The sequence below is a fragment of the Aquarana catesbeiana genome, linkage group LG02 (genome assembly GCF_042186555.1).
Source record: "Aquarana catesbeiana isolate 2022-GZ linkage group LG02, ASM4218655v1, whole genome shotgun sequence".
NCBI lineage: Eukaryota > Metazoa > Chordata > Amphibia > Anura > Ranidae > Aquarana > Aquarana catesbeiana.
The window spans coordinates 667,996,140-668,011,064 of record NC_133325.1 but is presented as its reverse complement, the minus strand read 5'-3'; the positions used below and the strand labels follow the sequence as shown (position 1 = coordinate 668,011,064).

General features: G+C 40.3%; 1 protein-coding gene across 1 annotated transcript in view; it reads left to right on the top strand.

Annotated features, from left to right (window-relative positions):
* YWHAE (tyrosine 3-monooxygenase/tryptophan 5-monooxygenase activation protein epsilon) overlaps positions 1–14,724 on the top strand; it is a 42,211-nt gene extending 27,487 nt beyond the window's left edge. Inside the window, exons 4-6 of the mRNA XM_073616650.1 lie at positions 580–786; positions 3,678–3,814; positions 13,811–14,724. Of these exons, the coding sequence (XP_073472751.1) occupies positions 580–786; positions 3,678–3,814; positions 13,811–13,863 (397 nt within the window). The 3' untranslated portion in view covers positions 13,864–14,724. The remainder of the gene's footprint in view (positions 1–579; positions 787–3,677; positions 3,815–13,810) is intronic.
* Positions 14,725–14,925: the final 201 nt, after the last annotated feature.

The window sequence follows — 14,925 nt, the reverse complement described above, 5'->3', positions numbered from 1 at the left end:
CACAGCAGAGCAGTGGTTCTAATTTTATGGTCATTGCACATCCATTTGCACAGTTACCAGAACTGTTTTCTAAATTCCAGCAATAGTTTATTAACCAATTAATCAGATTTTTTTTTTTTTTTTTTTTTTTTTGCACTTTTTATGGTAATTAATATTTTTTTTGCATTTCACACATTTTTATTGCGTCATTTGCACAGGTACTATACGAGGACTTCACTATGCTAATAGAGGTTTAAGACCCCCTAGGCATATGTCAGATATGTTCTTAAAGCGGAGTTCCACCCAAACGTGGAAGCTCCGCTTATCTGCTTCCTCCTCATGCTGATCGCTGGTGCAATGCAAGGCTCCTGCAACAAATAATTTTTTTACCTGCAAAAAAATTTCCATTTTATCCTTTTTTTTTTTTTTTTTTTTTTTTTTTCCCCCTCATTTGGGCTGTAGGGGAAAAATCAGGAAATGCTCAATAGCAAGTGTACTTTACAACTTAATGTTAACGTTCTCATAATATATCTCACAATAAAGAGGCTATTTTTAGATGTGATTGTAATAAGTTACTCATAACGTATCCTATATTCTTAGGAAAGGAGACTACCACCGATATCTGGCAGAGTTTGCCATTGGCAATGACCGGAAGGAGGCTGCAGAGAATAGCTTGGTAGCTTATAAGGCTGCAAGTGATATTGCAATGACAGAACTTCCTCCAACACATCCTATTCGTTTAGGCCTCGCACTCAATTTCTCCGTGTTCTACTATGAAATTCTTAATTCCCCTGACCGTGCATGCAGGTAAGTGACACTGACAAAATAACTTAATTTTATTTTTAGTTTTTTGCTTCCTACTGATTTGTGCTGCGCATATGTGTTGGTGTAAATTAACCACCTGCTGACCGACTCCTGTACATATGTCGGCAGTTTAAAGATGGATATCTCAGTAACGGCAGCAGCTGCTGCCACAACCGAGGTATCCATCTTTTCAGCTGGCGGTTCTGTTTACGATAATGGTGGTCTCTGCGGTGGAATCGCCGCGAGATCACCGTTATTGGCGGCGGGAGAGGGGTCACCCGCTTACTGCAGCCATTGGCGGAGGCGATCGGGACCTGTCCGTGGCTGGGTATAGAGACGAGTGAGGGGAAGATGGCCCCCACCCGTCTCCATACTATAGCAGGGTGGAAGCGACGTCATTTCTGTCCATACGTCTTAAAGGGCCATTTTTCTGTTGTCATTTTTTTCAAATGACAATTTTTTTTTCTTTTTTTTTTTAATTGCATTTAAGTCTAAATATGAGATCTGAGGTCTTTTTGACCCCATATCTCATATTTAAGAGGTCCTGTCATGCTTTTTTTCTCTTACAAGGGATGTTTACATTCCTTGTAATAGGAATAAAAGTGACACTTTAAAAAAAAAAAAAAAAGTGAAAAAAATAAAATCAAGTAAAATAAAACATTTTTTTTTTTTTTTTTTAATGCGCCCCGTCCCAATGAGCTTGTGTGCAGTAGAGAACACATACGTGAGTAGCACCCGCATAAGAAAACGGCGGTCAAACCACATGTGAGGTATCGCCGCAATCGTTAGAGCGAGAGCAATAATTCTAGCCCTAGACCTCTAACTCAAACCATGCAACCTGTAGAATTTTTTTAAACGTCGCCTATGGAGATTTTTAAGGATAAAAGTTTGACACCATTCGATGAGCAGGCGCAATTTTGAAGCGTGACATGTTGGGTATCAATTTACTCGGCATAACAATCCCAATTAGAATCAATACAGTCTTTATTAGTGTCTTATATGAAGTGCTAGGTCTTTTGACCAAAGTGTTGTATACAGAAACATTAATTGTATAATCAGCCATTGGCTGCCTTGGCAGCTCTCTATACCTAAGTGCAAATTAAATGTTGGGTGCCATTTTCATTTTAACAAACCAGAACTCAGATTCAAGCCTTTTTAAACACAAAAAGGGGAGTGAGAGGTAAATGAGCAGAAGTGTTTAAATATTACCTGTCAGTTGCCGTTAAGGAGATGAGGCTCATGCACACCAGTGTAATTTGCTGCGTTCAGATTCTTAACTTGTATGGGCCTGAACGCAACCGTGTTATCTTATGAGCCCATGCACATTAGTCTGTTTTAGTCTGCCGTGTTTACTTGCGTAAACTAAAACTTGAAAAATCTGCATCCATTGTATTGCGTTTGGCTGTATTTTTATACTGTACACATGTAAACCTTAGAGTTCATGTTTTCTGGTGTACAGTGAATTGAACACTGCTGCCACTGCTAAGGGCCTGCTATGTAAAGAATAGTATGTAATCGGCGGGTGCTGATTACACTGTTTACATGTTGGCCCTGAATGAATCGTTCATGCAGGACATGCACAGAATGACCTCTGCCTTTGTTGATTTGAGGCTGATGTCGTTCTGCTCATGTGCTGCTGTATAAATGACTCCTGGCCAAAGTTTTAATTGGTGGAGGAGGCAAAAACTGGTTACACACTTTACATGTCTGCCTTAAACAGCTGCTTCCTAGTGAATGAGTCATTCACTAGGTGGGAAAGTGGCCATACAAGCTATCTGTACGCATCTCAGCTATTCACACTGTATGTAAAGTTCAGATGCAGCACGAACATCTTTTTAAGCAGGATCTTACTACCAGCATAAATCTTATAGATCATGTGCATGAGGCCATATTTTTCCAGGACCTAACATGCTGTTAGACCGCAGCCTTGCATCCCGGGCCCAAACGGTGTCGACTTCATTCACTTTGAAGAGTATGCCGATGTTGGTGTCTCCGTTCAGAACTGCCAGAGTTGTATTTATTTATTTGGGGGGGGTTATATGAACCAGAACAGAGGTAGCTAATAGATTTGTACACATTTAAACAACCCTCTTTGCCATCCCTACTTTATTATAGTAGGACTAAATTTTGAGTGTAGATTAATGCACTAGAGTTGTGCTGACAAAATTCATCACTACTTGATAACTCTGACATGGCACCCTATGGCTACTTCATTCGTTCATTTCAGAAGTGGTTGGAAGGGCAAGTAAATTACATTAGGGGCCCATTCACACCTGCATGCGCACTCCATACAGCAATGGGACCCAGTCACAGGAGGGTGCTTTGGTGAAAAGGTGGATGGTGCCACCAAAGCACAAGTCCAACCCAAGGTATTGCCAGCACATCACCTTCAGACAGGATATTTTAATGTCGCCAACAGAAAAGTGGTGATGTTGAGAGGCCACTAAAGGTCTCTTTCTTGCCTGCATAAAGGCTTGCGGTGGTGATGCTGCTGCCTGATGAGGCCATTAGTGGCCTTGAAACGTCGCTACTTTCAGTTTTGCCATGTCTATCGGAACATTGTGTGCTGGTTGTCTCTAGCATTAGACTTGTGCGCTGTATAACACGCATGTTTGCTAGTGTGTGACTTTAATGATGCATTGTTGCAACACACAAACAGCATGCTTCTCGGCACATAAGCCATAAGCAACGACCACTAAACTGCACATATGTGTCGGCATGTTGTAAAGGAGTTAATGAGATCCACTGAATTGTATGTGCATTCGTCCTGAGATAGATATAGAAAATGATGTAGTTACTTTGTATCATGTTGAAAATTGTTATTCATGACATTGCAATAATGCAAAGCAGCAAAGACTTGTAAGCTTCACTAACAATGGCCTGTTTTAATAAAGGTTGGCAAAAGCAGCATTCGATGATGCAATTGCAGAACTGGATACACTGAGCGAAGAAAGTTACAAGGACTCCACGCTTATCATGCAATTGTTACGTGATAATCTGACACTATGGACTTCAGATATGCAAGGAGATGGTAAGTGTCTTTGTACATCACAATGTTTTCATTCTGCATCTTATGTTGGAGAGGTTTGGGAAGGCTAAATGGCCTTCAAAATGTCTCCCATCAAACAGAAGTGCTGACTTTTCTTGATGGCTATGCTGTGATACTACCATCCAGGCAGGAATATTCTGAAGATAGTATTGAGCGTTAACACCAATCCAAAAAACTTCAAGAGATTTCCTTTTTTGTAGATGACAGTGGTTTTTACCCATAACTGCAGACCTTCGCTTTGACAAGCTAGCAGCTGGGATCTTTGTTACATGACCGTGTGTTCTCTCCCCCTCTCCCCAATTTTCCCAGCTTTGAGTTTACTCATTTGCATTTAAAGGCTATGATGATAGTGACTTATAGTGGAGGTTTCCCTGCCTCCAACAAAGCTGGGCTCCTTAAAGGAAGAAACCTGCACTGAAAGAAATGAAATGTCGTTGCCTACCATCATCCAAGAATTCTAGTTAGCTGACTGTCCTGGTTTTAGTAGGTTGTACTGACTCATAAGCTAAAGTCAGCTGATGATGCAAGGACAGTCTACATACAGTGCCTTGCAAAAGTATTCTCCCCCTTGGCATTTTTTGTTTTGTTCCCTAACAACCTGGAATTAACATGGATTGTTTGAGGATTTGCATTATTTAGTTTACAGAACATGAAACAAGAAATAGATAACAGAAAAAGTCAATGTGCATAACTATTCACCCCCCTACAGTCAATACTTTGTAGAGCCACCTTTTGCGGCTATCACAGCTCCAAGTCGCTTTGGATAAGTCTGAGCTTTCCACATTTTACCACTGGGATTTTTGCCCATTCCTCCTTGCAAAACTGCTCCAGCTCCTTCAAGTTGGATGGTTTGCGCTTGTGAACAGCAATCTTTAAGTCTGACCACAGATTTTCTATTGGATTGAGGTCTGGGCTTTGACTAGGCCATTCCAACACATATACATGTTTCCCCTTAAACCACTCAAGTGTTGCTTTAGCAGTGTGTTTGGGGTCATTGTTCTGCTGAAAGGTGAGCCACCGTCCTAGTCTCAAATCAGAGTGGGTACAGGTTTTGCTCAAGAATATCCCTGTATTTGGCACAATCCATCTTTCCCTCAACTCTGACCAGTTTCCCAGTCCCGACTGCTGAAAAATATCCCCACAGCATGATGCTGCCCCCACTTGTTTCACTGTGGGGATGGTGTTCTTTGGGTGATGTGATGTGTTGGGTTTGCGCCAGACATAGCGTTTTCTTTGATGGCCAAAAAGTTCAGTTTTAGTCTCATCAGACCAGAGCACCTTCCTCCATACATTTTGGTAGTCTCCCACATGCCTTTTCGCAAACTCAAAACGTGCCATTTTGTGTTTTGCTGAAAGTAATAGCTTTCTTCTGGCCACTCTGCAATAAAGCCCAACTCTATGGAGCGTACGACTTATTGTCATCCTATGTACAGATACTCTAGTCTGTGCTGTGGAACTCTGCAGCTCCTCCAGGGTTACCTTAGGTCTCTGTGCTGCCTCTCTGATTAATGCCCTCCTTGCCCGGTCCGTGAGTTTTGGTGTGCGGCCGTCTCTTGGCAGGTTTGCTGTTGTGCCATGTTCTTTCCATTTTGGTCATGATAGATTTGATGGTGTTCCTAGGGATCATCAAAGATTTGGATATTTTTTTTTTTATAACCTAACCCTGACTTGTACTTCTCAACAACATTGTCCATTACTTGTTTGGAGAGTTCCTTGGTGTTCATGGCAGTGTTTTGGTTAGTGATGCCTCTTGCTTAGGTGTTGCAGCCTCTGGGGCCTTTGAAAAAGGTGTGTATATGTAATGACAGAACATGTGACACTTAGATTGCACACAGGTGGACATCATTTCACTAATTATGTGACTTCTGAGGCTCGGTTCACACATGGGCGGCACGACTTGCAGGTCGCCTCAGCGAGGCGACCTGCAAACGACTGCGGGGCGACTTGCGAGACGACTTCTGCATAGAAGTCTATGCAAGTCGCCCCAAGTCGCCCCCAAAGTAATACAGGAACCTTTTTCTAAGTCGGAGCGACTTGCGTCGCTCCAATTAGAACGGTTCCATAGCACAGAACGGGAGGCGACTTGTCAGGCGACTAGGTCGCCTGACAAGTCGCCCCAGTGTGAACCGAGCCTGAAGGTAACTGGTTGCCCCAGAGCTTTTTATGGGCTTCATAACAAAGGGGGTGAATACATTATGGTTTTTTTTTTTTTTTTTTTTTGCTGAAAAAGTTTTATGTATATTTTTTTTTTTCCTAATTTTACTTAGACTATTGTGTTCTAATCCATCACGTATAATTCAGATTAAAAAAACATTAAACTAAAGGCTGTAATGTAAAAAGCCAAGGAGGGTGAATATTTTTGCAAGGCACTGCAGTTTTCAGTGTTTGCTCTTTTATAGAGAATTTGGTGGTTGACACCCTTATTTGATTTTTTTTTTTTTTTTTTTCGGGTATAAGCCCAGAGTTTTCCTGATGGCAATCATGCAAAACCAAAGTAGGTTTTAGGCAAAGTTTGAACTCCGTAAAGTTCAATGTTAGAGCTGATTGGTAATTGTAAGGCCAAATCTTGTGATCCTTGGGTAGGATTTTACAGTTTTTACATGTATGGCTACACTGTAGGACAAGGAGGGACTGTTGAACCATGCCTTTTTTATGGAGAAAAAATAACTAGAATGTCCAAAAAGCTGTAAAAAGAAAAAACTTTATCTAAAGCAACTTTCAATTTCATGTACTTGGGAGCTTCTTGTGGATATTCATCCAACCTTCTATTGAGGCTCTTTTTATGTAGTGGTGACTGTACAATTTCTGAGAGGCCTCAAGTGCAAAGCGGTAATGTTGCTAACACCGAAGATGTGTTCAACATAGAGGTTGGTCTTCATCCATCACTGGCCTGCTATCTTTTGGTTTTCTTATGCTTTTAACATCACCACATGATCTTGTTCTCTTGTTCTTCCCTTTTTTTTTTTTTTTCTTTTTTTTTTTCTTTTATTTTATGTAGATTCCTAAAGGAAAAACCACGTGTCCCTTTCCTAAATATTCTTTGTAAGTTGCTGTAATGACTTCCTCACAAAGCAGCCTTGTTTTTCTGTGTCCCCCTAACCATTGCATCTGTCTGCTCTGTGTGATCTTCCACTGAAGCTGTTCAGTTGTAGCATTAAATAGGGATGTTCCCATGTAGATGTTTGGGCATGGAATCGCCACAATTTGTTTGACATCCTTACTTGTGCTTTTTACTTGTTAAACAGCTACAGACAGCAACGCATGCCTCAGTATGAAAGGTCAATTTTGCTTTAAAACCACTAAAATTTGATTATATCTTTTGTCTTGTCTGGATACTTGTGTTTACTCCTTCCCCCTCCTAATAAAACATTGGATTAACATTTACTAATGCTATAGATTATGAATGCTATCCTGTTGGTAAAATGGCCTTCTGTGTCACAGGCTCTAGTGATGGATTTTGTGTGCAGTCCTCTGCGGTTGCCTTCTGGTTTCATATGTAGATTATTTTTTTTTTTTCCAACACCTGTTTGGACTAATCATGTGAAAGTTGCATGAAGAACAAAGATCGTGGCATTTTGAATATTGAAATAGATGGCTAAGCTTTATTTTTAATTGTATACTGGTTTGAAAATTTTTATTTTATTTTTTTTTATTTGTAGTATATAAGGTTTATAAGGCTGCGTTCACACCTGAGCGTTTTTAGCTCATAAAACGCCCAACAAGCAAAATGCCATTAATTTCAATGTCACCTGAAGCAAAATGCCCTAAGCTCAAAAAAAAAAAAAAAAAAAAGTGAGCTTCTTTGGCAGATTACAGGCATTCTTCTGCCTTTTACATTGGTGCCTGAACAAAATCGTGGTAAAAATGCATGACTTTGAAACGCTCAGGTGTGAATGCAGCCTTAATCTCATGGAGTGAGAGTGATGTTAAATGTGCTGTACATTTAAGTTTTGGCTTGAGGTATGGTCCTATAGTACAATTACAGACTCCTTATGTTCAGTTACTGGGAGATGCACATGCCCCATAATGTAAGCAGAACCTCTTTACATTCCTTGACTGAGCTAAATCCTTCATTGTGGCACATGCAGCAACAAAGGCAGTGCTGTCAATGCAGTGAGCAGGATTAGGTGTGGCCAGCTGCTGATTGACAAATTTTATACTTGTAAATCGGCAATGACTATTCATGATTGTCAAGCTTCCTCCTCCTTTTTTATCCCACTGTCGTGCAAGTAGGCACAACCTACCTAATTGTCAACTCTGCTCTGAAGTAAGGAGCAGTGAAAAAAAAACAGAACATGCTGCATTTTTCCTGGACTGTACTGGAACGCTGTAAAAAGCATCAAGAAAGCACCAGGAACACCCACGTTCTTATTTGAGGTTAAGCAAAAAAAGGCAAAATGCACTGGACTGCATCAAAAACACAACAAAACGCACGAACGCATCAAAAACGCGCATGCAAAACATCTGGAGCGCATCCAGACTGTGTTTTCTATGGTGTGAACTGGCCCTTAATGTGACGTGTACCTTGTGCTTGTAACTGCTGTTGTGGAAGTCCAAAGTCCCCTGCCCCCCTCCCATACCCCACAGCCATAATCTTTTGTTGCTAATGGGGGTTAAAGTGGTTGTGAAGTCAGAGTATAACAAGGTATACTAAATGGTGTAAATGTTTTTTTTTTTTTTTTATGATGCAGCTAAATACCTTATTTCAGTTCGCCTCTGTGCTGCCTCATGACCTTCCACCGCACTCCTCTCTTGTTCTAAGGGCTACAGCGGGAGGGACTGAGATCCCCCTCTGACGTCAGTTGGGAGGTAACGTGACCAATGTGCTGTCCGCTCAGCCCCTCCCGCTGTAGCCCTTAGATCGGGGGAGGAGAGCAGCAGGAGGTCACGTGTCCACGCAGAGACGATCTGAACCTGTACGTGATTCTTCACTTCTGGGTCTGATGTGCGTTGCCGGCGACCCACTCCCGCACTACCTAGGAACACATTTAACCCTTTGATCGCCCCTGATGTAAACCCCTTTCCTGCTAGTATCATTAGTACAGTGAAGGGCAGATTTTTTTAGCACCGGTCCCCAAAAGTGTTAGGTGTCAGATTTTTGTCTGCTGCAATATCGCCATTCTGCTATAAATCGCTGATCGCCGCCAATGCTAGTATAAAAAAAAATAAATAAAATAATTTCCAAAAATATATCCCATAGTTTGTAGACCATATAACTTTTGGGCAAACCAATCAATATACGCTTATTGGGTGTTTTTTTTTTTTGTTTTTGTTTTTTTGTGTTTTTTTTTTTTTTTTTTTTTTTTTTTTTACCAAAAACAAAGACTACATATTGGCCTAAATTGATGAAGACATTTTTTTTAATTTATTTTTTTTTACTTCGATCCTCGCAGTGTAAACTTTACAGCGGGCAGCCCAGTCCCTGTGTGCTGGAATGACTAGCTCCTGTGCATGTTCAGGGGTGACGTCATTTTGTGCCAATGAAGATGGCCAAACACCGGGCCACAGGAGACCTTGCCGATGAGGGACTGTTGGTAAGCTGAGCATTGATACCACTTTGCTATCCATTGTGGAAAGTGGTCATATAAATTTGTCGTAATTTCTGACAAAAACAGGTTTGTCCCTGCAACTTTGTCACCACATTGCGTATGCTCTGGATCGCTAGATAAAACTAAAACGGTCTAAATGCGTGGCTTACTGTGATGACATCACAGGGTGCGCCATAGCATTTGATTGTCAGTTCCTCCACTGAACCTCTATTATTGTAGACTAAGTTGTGCAACACATGTTACCCACTGACAATGGAGCACCGTCCCCTGCCCTGGCCCTGCACAGTGTAACAGGGGTCACATGATCGCTGCAAATGATTAAAAAGGTATTTATAGCAAAACCAGCCAAAACATAACTGGATAAATTGTCTTACCTTTGGGCCCTGCTTAGACAGAATTGAAGGTTTTTTAGTTATTCCTTAAGATGGCAAGGAAAGGTATTTCGTCCGAAGATGACAGGGCAGTGGACATGATTAAAGCTGGCCATAGATGGATTGAAATTTGTCTGGTTCAGCAGGGACTGGCTACATTTTGATCCACGTGTGGTCGTCTGTTTAACAAAAGTCTATCGTCAGATTGTTGAACAAGAATGTTGGAAAATTTGTTGATCATCGTTTTTATAGCACTGATTGCTGTATAAATGTCAATGTTCCCAAAAAAGTGTCCAATCTGTCCGCCGCAATGTCGCATTCCCGATAAATATCGATGGTCGCCGCCATTACTAGTAAAAAAAAAAAAAATGCCATAAATCTATCCCCTATTTTGTAGACGCTATCATTTTGAGAAAACCAATGTACTTTTTTTTTTTTTTTTTTTTTTTCCCTCTTATCTTTGTTTAAAAAAAAAAAAAAGTAGAATATATATCGGCCTAGACTGATGAAGGCACTTGTTTTTATTAAAAAAAAAAAAAAAAAAAAAAAGTGATCAAATACCACCAAAACAAAGCTCTTTTTGTGGGGAAAAGATGTCAATTTTGTTCGGGTACATCGTCGCACGACCGCGCAATTGTCAGTTAAAGCGAGGCAATGCCGTATCGCAAAAAATTGACTGGTCGTTAAGGGGGCAAATCCTTTCGGGGCTGAAGTGGGTTAAAGAGCAACTGTGTCATTTGTCCCACAGCGGCTCCTCTGACCTGCTGTTGACTCATCGACAGTCCCATTCGCATAAATGGGACGACTGGTGATGTGGCAGTGACACAACAAGGTGAGGGACGTAGCGGCAGCAGGTGAGTGGATGCCCGCTAACAGACGCTGCTATGAGGGCTCTGAAATGTCAGGTGCTCTTTAAATGTAAGGACTTATCCTTGCTGGTAATTAGAATCTTTAATATTTGCAAACAAAATGAAGGTTTCCTATTTAGAATAATAAGCTGTCGGGTTAGTAAAGCCGCGATATCAGAACCGATTCAATCATACAGTTTGTAGTTTACATAGATTTGCAAAACAATGGGATAAAGAAATATTCCTGAACTTTGTTTTATCTCATGGTTACTGTGACATTGTGTCAATGCAGTGCATGTTATCTCAGCTTGCAGATTAATTGAATGAGTTTACCAAAAATTTTAATATTGCAGAATATAGGGCCTCATGTTGCATAACTAAGCTCCATTTCATGCTGACTAAACTAAATTATTTTATCTTTAAATAGAAAACTCTTTGGATACATTTTTTTTTTTTTACTCCAAAAGCATTTTATTAAAATAAATTTTGATTTAAAAAAATCAGATTTTAAATTTAACCGCTTCAGGCCCCGGACCTTTTGGTTGGCCAAAGACCAAAGCACTTTTTGCGATACGGCACTGCGTTGCTTTAACTGACAATTGCGCGGTCATGTGATGTTGCTCTCAAACAACAAAATTGACGTACTTTTTACCCCTATTTCCTTTTGGTATTTGATCACCTCTGCGGGTTTTATTTTTTGCGCTATAAACAAAAAAAGCGACAATTTTGAAAAAGCATTTTTTTTTTTTTTTTTTCTTTTTGCTATAATATCCCCAAAAAATATATAAAAATTTTTTCTCCCCTCAGTTTAGGCCGATACGTATTCTTCATATTTTTGGTTTAAAAAATTGCAATAAGCGTATATTGATTTGTTTGCGTAAAAGTTATAGTGTCTACAAAATAGGGGATAGTTTTATGGCATTTTTATTTTTTTTATTTTTACTAGTAATGACTGCGATCAGCGATTTTGTATTCTAACTGAAGGGGGATGTGGACTAACAGATCCTCTGTTCATACTCTGTATGAACAGAGGATCTGTCAGTTCTCCCCTCAGAGAACCGGAAGCTGTGTGTTTACACACACAGCTCCCGGTTCTCCCTGTGCCCCGAGCGATTGCAGGAGCCTGGCGGTGATCGAGACCACCAGGCACTCGCATCGGCGCGGGGGGCGGGCGCATGCACCCCTTAATGGCCACAGGGTGAAGCAATGTTACTTAACGTCGTTTCGCCCAGCCGCGTCGTTCTGCCGCAGTACAGCTGCAGCGGCTGGTCGGCATGTGGTTAAAAAAAAAAAAAAAAACTTTTTTTTTTTTTTTTATTTCTCTACACACCCCTGTTAAAATGTCAGGTTTCTGTGATGTAAAAAAATGAGACAAATACATTTTCAAAACTTTTTTTTTTTCCACCTTTTTTTTTTTTTTGTGACCTATAAACTGTACAACTCGGTTGAACAACAAACAAGTCTTTTAGTTGGAGGTGAAGTAAAAATAAAACTAAAATAATATGGTTGCATAAGTGTGCACACCCTTAAATTGATACCTTGTTGAAGCACATTTTGATTTTATTACAGCACTCAGTCTTTTTGGATATGAATCCATCAGCATGGCATATCTTGACTTGGCAATATTTGCCCACTCAAAAACACTCAATCTGTCAGATTGCGAGGGCATCTCCTGTGCACAGCCCTCTTCAGATCACCCCACAGATTTTCAATCTGAGTTAACTCTGGGCTCTGGCTGGGCCATTCCAAAACATTTTATCTTTTTCTAGTGCAGCCATTCCTTTGTTGATTTGGATGTATGCTTTGGGTCGTTGTCATGCTGAAAGATGAAGTTCCTTTTCCTTTTCATGTTCGACTTTCTAGTAGAAGCCTGAAAGTTTTGTGCCTATATTGACTGGTATTTGGAACTGTTCATAATTCCCTCTTCCTTGACTGACTAAGGCCCCTGTTCCAGCTAAACAGCCTCAAAGCATGATGCTGCCACCACCATGCTTCACTGTGGGTATGGTGTTCTTTTGGTGATGTTTTTGCGCCAAACCTATATCTTTTGGAGTTATGGCCAAAAAGTTCAACCTTGGTTTCATCAGACCATAACACATTTTCCCACGTGCTTTTGGGAGATTTCAGATGTGTTTTTGCAAAATTTAGCCAGGCTTGGATGTTTTTCTTTGTAAGGGCTATGGGATAATGTCACTGTTTGTGCCATATTTTCTCCACTTAATGATGACTGTCTTCACTGTGTTCCATGGTATATCTAATGCCTTGGAAAGTCTTTTGTACTCTTCTCCTGACTGATACCTTTTAACAATGAGATCCCTCTAATGCTTTGGAAGCTCTCTGTGGACCATGGCTTTTGCTGTACGATGAGACTAAGAAAATGTCAGAAAAGACCTACTAGAACAGCTATACTTTATTTGGGGTTAATCAGATAATTAGAGGCACTATAAATGATAGGTGTGTACTGACTCCTATTTAACATGAGTTTGGATGTGATTGCTTAATTCTGAACACGGCTAAATCCCCAATTATAAGAGGGTGTGCACACTTATGCTACCTTTTTATTTTTTCAATTGTGTTTGTACAGTTTATAGGTTTTGTCGATGAAAGCAGGGTTACATGACATGGGGTGTAGTACAACATATCACATATTGGAAAATGTACAATCTAAATGTTGAACAGAAAACAGGTTTTACATATGAGGTTATTTACAACCATAATGAATCGTGTGACAAGTGGTTGTCTCATAAAAGGGTTAGGGTAGGGGCGACTTGGGGAATTATTGGGGACCAAGTTGATGTGGGTGAGGCAGGGGAAAAGGTGGTCTAATAAACAAAAAATGGAATAGGAGGCACAGTTTAGACTAGGGAGGACCGGGGGGGGGGGGGGGGGGGGGGTGTAGCATCTTTCCGTTTTAAGGAAGTGACAGTGGATGGATTTGAGTACGTTTTGGGAAGGATTGAAGAATGATGCGGTGTAAACTTCTCTTATCTCAGAGCACAACCAGATTATGTGAAGGAGTTACGATGCCAGCAAGTGTTGAATTTGTCGATTACATTTTATGAAGAATGGACTGGCAATATCATTTAATCCCCAATGGAGCATTTATGAAGTGATTTGCATATATTTTTTGATGCCCATCTCGGTTATTGATGTTTTAGATTCTGAGTTGTCATGATTACTGGTTTATTCATGTAAATGTTTATTTTCCAGGTGAAGAGCCGAATAAAGAAACACTGCAGGATGTGGAGGATGAAAATCAGTGAGACATTAAAAGCCAAGAAGAGACCCTGTCTAACCAACTGCCCCTTCCCTCCAAATATCCCGTCTCACTCTGAGGACCATCAAAATTTGACTTTTACACTGGTTCTCAGGATTTAGGTTCCTGCCCAGTTGGGTGTATCATTTTTACACAGTTTAAGAATTCTAAAAGGCAAGAGTGAATGACTGTGGATTTTGCTGCTGCCAGCCATCTTAGGTTCTTTTAAGACACTAACAGGACTGCATAGAGGCTTTTTCAGCATTAGTTTGTTTCGGTGCCATCCAGCACTATAACCTCTTAGAAACACATAGAACAAGCAAAAGGCGTTACTCCGTAGGGCAGACCAGAGTCAATCGCACTGTAGAATTTGTGTGGTGGCTTTTTTTTATTTTCTAAATGTTTGAAACTGAACTTCATTCTGTTTTAAAATGTGGTTATAGCTTGATGTTGCAGATTGCTTCAGAATGTCCTTGTAGTGGTTTTTGCTTTAAAAGTGTTTTCAAAACTGTGCAAAAATGTCGCTGAAAACTCTGGTGCTGGTATCGCGTCAACAATCCGTGTTTATTCATTCTTGCCTCCTTTTTACTTTCCCTCCTCAGAGCAGGTTAGCATTGGAGCTGGTGTTGAATAGCCTGCATGCGTGTTTAAATTTTTTGTTTTTCTATCTTTCCCCCTCTGCCCTCCTTTTCTCTTGCTCAACCTCTTTTGTTCAGTATGTGTAACTTGAAGCTAATTTGTACTACTGGATATCTGACTGGAGCCACAGATACAGAATCTGTCATTGTTCTTACTGAAACACAGCATGGAATTAACATTAAACTTAAATAAACAAAACCTAAATTAAAAATGCCAAATATTACCGTTACTTGATCTCTTATTGTCTGTGTAAAGATATTGTATTAGTAGTCAAAGTAGCCTTAAGGACCAGCTTTCATTTTGTTTTTCCTGTATTCCTGTGACAAAAATGATTCATCCAAATCTTTCTTGGCATTAAAGGTTAAGTTCATCCTTTTGAACATGTTTGATTGTGCAGCCAAGGGGCCTCAGTAGGTTAAATGCTGTGCAG